General features: G+C 43.8%; 1 protein-coding gene across 4 annotated transcripts; it reads left to right on the forward strand.

The window, feature by feature from the left end:
* LOC109854292 lies at positions 1-8,036 on the forward strand. 4 transcript variants are annotated; one of them, XM_020427210.1, is made up of 5 exons: positions 1-285; positions 915-1,638; positions 2,768-2,930; positions 3,007-3,154; positions 5,017-8,036. In XM_020427210.1, the coding sequence occupies exons 1-3, from the start codon at positions 205-207 to the stop codon at positions 2,833-2,835; spliced, it is 873 nt and encodes a 290-aa protein (XP_020282799.1). In that variant the 5' UTR covers positions 1-204; the 3' UTR covers positions 2,836-2,930; positions 3,007-3,154; positions 5,017-8,036. The 4 variants fall into 4 exon arrangements, with proteins under 4 accessions (XP_020282799.1, XP_020282800.1, XP_020282802.1 ...); XM_020427211.1 differs by lacking the exon at positions 5,017-8,036 and having other exon boundaries at positions 874-1,638; positions 3,007-4,622; XM_020427213.1 differs by lacking the exon at positions 5,017-8,036 and having other exon boundaries at positions 915-1,654; positions 3,007-4,622.
* The last annotated feature ends 312 nt before the right edge of the window (positions 8,037-8,348 follow it).

Genomic DNA, 8,348 nt, shown 5'->3' on the forward strand with positions numbered 1-8,348 from the left:
TTCAGTTATGTCACAATTTTTCAATCATGATCCGCATTGCAACAATCAAAATTGATAAAACCGATGACGGGCGTGCGGCACGAATCGATCGCGCGCGATTGATCAAGATGGTCTGGTAAACGCAAAGCTTCCCCCGTCTTTTCGCCGTTTCCTTTTAACTTTTAGGACTTAAAACACAGGACAACACACGCTGCAGCGATCACAATGGAAAGCATTCTCGCTACAATTTTCGGCCTGATCGTGATGTTACCGCTGCTCGTGTTACAACTCCAACAGACGCTTGTCGTACGTGATCAAGATTAATTGATCGTAAATTGCGAAACCTACGAATTGTTTTCGTCCTAAGGGCAAGTAATGATTTATTGCGGATGGGGATGTAGGTTAAATGCCGTAGAAAACAAATCCTCTTCTCGCGCGCGTAAGAGAACACAATGTGCCAAAAAGTGGAAAGAGAGAGAGAGAGATCCAGTTGAAAAGAGCGTTACGCGCATTAATCACTTTTGCCGTGTCTTTCATAATATTGAAGTTAAAGAGTAAGAGCCGCGGTGTTCTCTCTCTCTCTCTCTTGTTTTTTTTTGTTTTGTTCCGCTCTTGCTCGTGTGTCTGAAAAAAAAAACAGCTCGTGACGTTTATTTATTGCAAGTACTCGTCTCGATATCACGCGTGATGAGGTAACCTTGAGTCCGAGTGATTGGCACCTCGAAGACCTGTCAATTTTATTTAGTTTCCGTTTTAAGAGTAGCAAAGAACAATATTGCCGTAAAAAAATTCAAATTAATTCTAACGGTAATGTCGAGCGACCGTAGACGAAAATGTTAGCATCTAGAAAAAAAAAAAAATCACTAAGTGAAAAATCAATAAATATTACTAGAGGGATGCCGGAAGTTCGTGCATTAAACATGTGGAATTTGCAGCTGCATCCTCCCCGAAAGTTGCTCGCTTCGCTTCGGTGCTACGTGACAAAGAGCGCGCGCGACGTTAGATGCGGCAAGCGCAACCTAGTGCAGCACTACCCCAAGCTGCCGGATCTGTTAAATTCCAATTCCGAGTCCAGGATGGTGGTGTGCTCGGCGCGGAGCGTTCTCTCGTCACCTGCCGTGCCACATGTCGCTTCCGGCCGGTACCAGCTCGTTAGGAGAACGATCCCGTTGGCGCGGCACTCGTCCTCCTACGTGGCGACGCAGATCGTGCTCCCGGTGGTGGACATCACCTGCAACTACAACTCTTACCGTTACGCGACCTTCGAGGAGAGCCTGAGGAAGCGATACGGCGCGAACTATCCTCCGGGCGAGGTGGTGCTGAATTACATTCACTTAAACACGCCGGACTCGAGGACCGGGATCGATAACGTCAGCGACGATCTTCTGGACGCTTTCGTCGACGACAACGTCGTCGCCTACTCGTCCGTGTCGACGAAGCTGGAAGCCGAATATCTGAATCTTCTGGATCACTTCGTATTGAAGCAACGAGGAAAAACCCTGACCGCGGTCAAGTTTACCGAGACGCTGCCGTCCGATGAAAGAAACCTCGAAATGTCGTCTCACGCCGGCACGTGGAGCCAATCAACTCTGAGAAGTTCGGTCACTCAGGAGAAGTCGGAATCCAGATCAACGTCCGGCAATCAACGTTCTTTAAAGAGTGCGAGAAATACCACGTGCGTTTTCGATAGATCGACACCCGGTCGCGACATGTTTCTCCAGATAGTGTTTTTGATCATCAAAATCCCGTTTGTTTATAAACAAATATTCGCGCGAAATTTGTTTCGCGAACCTTTTGAAACGCCAACGTGGTGTAACACGATGCGATACGCGCGTTTGTTATTCATCGATCGATAGACCGTCCTGCTGCTTAAGATGCGGCAGAACGGCACGAATATAAAGCGAGCTTATCTTTGCTTCATAGTTCGACGAGCCCAGTTTGTACGCGATCACGATAAACCGATTTCGCTTTAATAATCGCGTAATACACAACGCGCGGTCCGGCGCCGAATATTGTCCGACACGCGTCGGGCGCTATTTCTCCGTCGCGCCGCGCCTTACATTCCCGTCATTACCGCCGCGGCGCGTCAAACCCTCGTTGTCGCCTGAATGCTAATAGACGGGCACGTATAGCGCGCGCGTTCGCCTCCCCCGTCATTCGAGGAATCATCATCGTCCCCATCGGGTTCTGAATAGGAATCGGTAATGGATATAGGAGGACCGACGACCGCCTCCCCCCTGTAGCTCTCTAGGAATCGCGTCTATTTATTGATCGTCTTGCTGCATCGGAATATTCAATCCCTCTCTCAGGATTGCTATCTGCGGCAGCGAGACGCGCGTCTCTTTCGCATCGTCCGCCCTTTCTCTCTCTTTCTGTCTCTCTCTCTTTCTTCAACGCGCGATTCTTCCGCCAAAACGACTTTATCTCTTACGACTTAAGTAGCCTTTGATGTAACTTTACTTATTAATCGCTTTACCCTGATCGAATCGCTCGATACGTTTTTTACGAAACATCGCTGCGCTTTGGTTTATTAACGCACCTCCCCCCCCCAACTTGACTGATCAAAAATGCAGTCCGATCGTTTGAGAAAATATATAAAGAATATAACGTGATAATGGAAATGCGATATCTATATACGTAACGAAGATATCGAAGAGACACAAAAAAGTTTTTATATCTCGTTGCAATATTCACTCGCCATTGTGCGATTCCGTAGCATATTGATGTTCTCGTGATTACTGCCACGTGCTGAACACGCGAGAGGATAATGAACCTAAACCTGTCCTAGGTATTGAATGCTGCAGCGGCGCAAACAGACGTCCCAACAGCTCGCAGAGAACGCTCGGACGACGGTGAGAAGCGTTCGATATCGTCGGATGTACGGTAATCCCATCTCGTAAGCGCGGCCAGCTGCTGTTCGTTGTGAGATCAGAGGAAAACACGCGGGACTGGTAGGTTTTAGCGGCGAGAAGATAAAAAAAAAAGAAAAAAAAAAAAAAAAAAAAGTACAGCAATTCTGGTTCTCAGGAAATTTCAGGCCGAGGGAAGCTCTGGAGCTAGGCGGTGGTCTGTACGTGTGGAAGGAACGTGGTCAGCGGCCGAACGTGAAGCGCAGGAATGAGACTTCCGAGGAGGATCAGAACACAAGGAAGGGAAGAAAATTTTGAGATATATAGTAAGATCTACTCTTCGTCGAACGTCGTCGATGTAACTCGAGATTTGCTTAGCGTTCTCTCTCTCTCTCTCTCCGCGGCAGTTCGCCGTGTCGGAATTCGATTAAAACGGAGAATAATTAACTAATCTTGCGAGAGAGGACTTTGATTGGAGAGAAACTCTTGGCGCGGCGCTTTTGACTCGGAGACAGACATTGATCGTCGGGATAATTTCCTGCGACGGCTAATGGATCGATTCTCTCCGGTTCTGATACGCCGATTTGGTTTCGGGCGTTTTGTTCTTTAATCGCACTTTAGCGCTCACTCGGTGTTCGATATGTCGACAATGACACGTCTTTGCCTATACAATCAAAAAATGTTATTTGAGAAGTTTCTTAAGAAAAAAAATCACTTGTGTCGCGCGCTCCATAAGCGACAAAGAAATTTTCTCACATTCAACAATAAACACTGACATTTTTTTATTGGCAAACGATGAAAAAAAAAAGTAATAATAATATAGTAAAAATACAACTCTCGAACGATATAACGTGCGGCGAGCATCTCGAGTGCCGCTCGAATTCGACGTGAAACGAGGTCTGATCGGATTCCTGGACAAAAAGGGGAAGACTCGGGGAAAACATGCAGCAGCCGACAATAGGATTCCGCGACAAGTCGATTTGTCGTAGAGTCAAGTTCGCCGACACGTCATTTGTCGCCGCTACACACTCTTGACACCCTCTCTCACACAATTTCTCTGTCTCTCTCTCTCTCTCTCTCTCTCTCTCTCTCTCGCTCTCGCTCTCTCGTTTTCTGGCAATGTCCATCGGCGACACTCGAGCGATTCAATCGTTTCGAAAGGGATTTTCCCATGATGGAACGGTAATAACGTGAATCGGTAATCCGAGGCTTCATCTCGCGTTCGCGTATGCAAAATATCTTCTTCTTCGAAGTAAAATATTTTTCGTGTTGTATACATATATGCTTTGCAACGCGTTATAGACACGTTCTTAAGTCTCTTGTAACACATGCGTGTTAGAAAAAAGTGACTGAAATTTTTCAGATGGTACAAAAAACAAACGTTCGAAGAAATTAGTAGTTGAAAAATGACAGCTCGCGCGTTATGTGTTATTTGCATTGTGAGTTTTAATGGTATATTTCCGCGCGTTGTATAGAATTTCGCAAAAAATATGATCTCTCACAAATCACAATGTATATGTATATATATATATATATCTGCTCTTTATTGTATGTATCGGCGTATTTGCTGGAGATTTTTGGTTGATGACATATTGAACAAGCGCGCGGGTCAAACGGCGGTGGCGTGGAGTGTGGGCGAAAAGATCGATGGCTTCTTTAGAATCGAAAGAGAAGTCTATTGCTAGAGAGTGGCGCGTCAAATTGACTGAGGTCCCAGTCCACCATTTATACGCGTCGCCGACCTATCAGACACACAATCGGTACATAAAATCGGAGATGCAATTTAAAAAAACACACACACACAGACAATGTACTTACGTATCTTGTGTTTATTTTGTTATACGTATCGACCGCGTGTCACGAGCACGCGATGAGGTTTCGAAAATCAATTTTAATTCTGTAATGTCTTTTTGTTTGTTTGTTTTTTTTTTTTTTAATACAGAGATTATTTCTGCTGAAAAGTCAGAAATGAACGAAAACGATGATGAAATATTTCTAGCGACACACAAGAGCAAAACGACACAAGGGTCATCTGATGAGCAAAAAAAAAAAAAAAAAGGAAAACGACAGATCGTTTGCTCTTTTGAAGAATCGAAGGAAAATGTCAAATGCGCGAAAACGTTAAACTGACTGACTGCTTTTAGCTCCGACATTTATATTCATCGGTAACTTTGATTGTGCACCGTAGGAATTGAAAATGGTCTCTCCGAAACGAAGCAAGACGGCAGTAAAACTTCCACAGGGGACACTGTGGATGAGGCAGAGGGAGCGGAAGAGAAAGAGAAAAAGAGGGATGGACGAGTGGTAGTGGAAATAGGCAAATCCCATGGCACTCGATCCCGACTCTGGCAGCGGACTCTGCCAGACACCGGGGAGAGAAAGAGAGAGCCCGGGCCCCTGTTATACCGGAGCTTTTATTTCCGAAGCATCGATCTCCATAAAGTTGCTGCCGCAAAATGAGTTCCTGCGGTCTTCTTGGAGTTATCCTAAAGCGCTTTGCACCTGCCGAGATATATTCAAAGACTACGCGTGTGTGTGTGTGTGTGCGTGCGCGCGCGCGCGCAGTTGCATTCAATTAAAGAATACAACCCGGCCGTTTTAGAAGTCTGACGAACGGTCGTCGTAACTTGTTTGCAAAATGTGAAATCTCGTCGTTACAATCCAATTGACACGTATTTTTTTTAGCCAAGATTCAATAAAAATATAAATATTGCGCGATAAATAAATGTAATATTCCTGAGAATAATCTTGTTATCTGTTAAGATCGTCTTTTTAGATTGAAGACATGATTAGTAGACGCTCTCTATCTTAAGATATTCTCAAAATTGTGAGATTCGCGGTAAAATTAGATCGAGCGTAATTTTATAATAGACGGGAATAGAATCGAAGCTAACTGATAGTTCTCGTTTCCGTTTTGGGACTTCAAACATTTTCTCTCCGCTAAAAACTTCTATCTCAAACTTCTATCTCTTTAACTTCTATCAAATGTATTCTGCGCTAAATATAATTTTTCTTTAGCCGAAAAAATTTCCGAGAAGTTTGAAATTTTTTCTATTCTTACAAAAAAAAAAAACCACGCACTTTGCCGCTTCAGAGTTTGATCAAATAAAAAATTGATTTTTTTCTTTCATTACTACTTGCAGACGAAAGCGCGCTTATTAAATTTGCATGTTACACAAGATGTTGTTGAAAAATCTTTTTCTCCGAGGAAAGTTTCCTTCGATTTTTCTGAAGAAAATCTTTCTCCAGGTAGATAGTCTCAAGTGTACTCTCGTACGTTTCGTTCACACAATACGAGTGTACACCGTCCCTACAGTGCGTCTATAACAGACACAAGCCGCGCCAATATATCCCCCCAGATTCGTGACTGGAACTGTACGCAGCCGAGTAATTCGAAGGAACGCCGACTTTCATTCTCTTTTTCTCTTGCCGTAAGTACGTCCTGTTAACACAGTATTTACGAGTCGTTCGTCGTTTCCCTCGGGGCCAGTCAGCGCCAGCATCGGATACGTATTTTCCTTCTCGCGGTGCGAGAGTATCTCTCTCTTTCCTCTTTCCTTCCGGGCGCGGCACGTGCGCGTCGCTTTGCTCGTCAACCTCTGCGCGACTCCGTTGCTTCTGGCCCGTTCTTTTAATCTTCCTTGCTCGCTCCTCTTCTTCGAACAATTTATCGCGATTTGTCGAGGGGTTTCCCGATAGCGACTTTTAACACAGATCACGCCGATGTGACGTGTCAGCAAACAAGAAAAATCAAAGTGTATGACGGCACAAAAGAAGAAGAGTATAAAAATCTACTGCTGAAGCATCTATGACGTTTGAGCGTTTGAGAGGGCAAAGGAGGAAAGAGAGAAGGAATTTTTCATCAAATAATCAGACAAAGAGATAGCTCAGAAAATGGGACATTCTGCTCAATTCGATTCTATTTTATTACACTGCCCCCTGCCGCTCTCTCTCTCTCTCTCTCTCTCTCTCTCTCTCTCTCTCTCTCACATCTCCTTTTTGCCCTACGTGCACGTCAAGACGTGTACGTCGCAGAACACCGGTAATGCTGGTCGACGCTGGATACTTAGACTCTCGCAATTGCGGCGCAATGCACGTAGAGCGGATATCGTGGTAGAGGTAGTTCGTAGAACGCGCAAACACACAAACTCACAGCTGGGAAATTTCGCGCCGTCGCTGTTGTTGTCGCTGCTGAAGCGATAAAAGAGTGTCGTTCTGAAAAACGTATATAGAAACGCACGAGAAACGTTGTTTATTCCCTCAAATTCCGACTTTCTGGAGTTGTTGCTCCAATTGCGCACGCGCGATAAAATTTCGCGCTATTTTGAGCTAATGCTTCGCGCAGAGTTCAAGTGAAGTTTGTCGAGAACAAGTTCGAAGCGTGGAACAAAAATATTACACACACACACACACACACATAAATGTACTAAAAACACATCAGAGTAGAAAAATTTAATCGCGTCTCCTTGTGCAGCGAATTTTCGAAACGAAAGTGTAATGTAAACACTTATTTCACAGCATTTGTAGTGAAATATAGAACTTTAACAATTTAAGAAAGTAGTTTTTATTAAAGTAGACGATGCAATATTTTATCAAGTTTCAACAGATTACGGGTGTCAGATATTTTTTGCTTTTTGACAAATGTTTAATTCAGATCCGTATAATATTCCGAACGCTCGAAAATTGCGCGCGAAAATAGAGCGCGCGCGATATTGAAATGTTATGTAAAACTTACATCCACAGCGGAAAGACATTTTTGACAAATTGGAAAATTGAATTAAAATCGACTTTGAAAAGAGAGAGAGAGATAGAGAGAGAGAGATTTTCATACGGATAAAAGTTGCGTTATATACAAGCGCGCGAGCGCGCGCTGTGTGATGTCCCTGCAGAGCAACTACATTAATCCTTTACGCGAATGACTCTCTCAAGCTCGAGAGATACGCGTTTGTATACACACGGTTCTCGATTCCTTCGAGACATTTGTATTGCTTGGTCTGAGATTCACCGAGAGAAATCACAACGCGCACCGCATTTCAAATAAATGTAAACCCAGAGCGCGTCTCGCTCCAGCCACGAGATGCGGGAACGATATTATCGTTAAATGAACTAGACCAAATAATCTGTCGAACGCGCGCAATTCGTCTATTGTGGCAAATGGCGGAATTAATTTGCTTCGAAGAAACTTAGACAGAAACAAAAATAAATCAACGTCAGCCGATTACAAATTTTGTATGTAAAAATAAATGAAATATTATATAAGCAAAAAATTTTGTAAAATAAATAAAATTGTATACATGTTACCGACACGTGGATTATAGTTACGCGTGTATCGACATAAATAAATGACAAAAACAACATTCGTAAACAGATCGCACGCAATAAATTGTGTGGCGCGCAATCAGAGAAAACAGAATCTGAAAAAAAAAAAAAAAAAAAACCAATAAGTCAAACAGAATACAAGCGTATTCCGATTGATTGATGAGGGTTCTCTCGTTCGCGCGGCGTAGGAGAAATCTCCGA

The sequence above is a fragment of the Pseudomyrmex gracilis genome, unplaced genomic scaffold (assembly GCF_002006095.1).
Source record: "Pseudomyrmex gracilis isolate BER0280 unplaced genomic scaffold, ASM200609v1 scaffold_62, whole genome shotgun sequence".
Lineage (NCBI taxonomy): Eukaryota > Metazoa > Arthropoda > Insecta > Hymenoptera > Formicidae > Pseudomyrmex > Pseudomyrmex gracilis.

Bases quoted from the DNA above. Each gene is read 5' to 3' on its own strand.
- LOC109854292 (XM_020427210.1), top strand. From the start codon at position 205: ATGGAAAGCATTCTCGCTACAATTTTCGGCCTGATCGTGATGTTACCG. The intron at 286-914 runs GTACGTGATCAA...TGGAATTTGCAG, and splicing joins AACTCCAACAGACGCTTGTC to CTGCATCCTCCCCGAAAGTT. The intron at 1,639-2,767 runs GTGCGAGAAATA...AACCTGTCCTAG, and splicing joins CAATCAACGTTCTTTAAAGA to GTATTGAATGCTGCAGCGGC.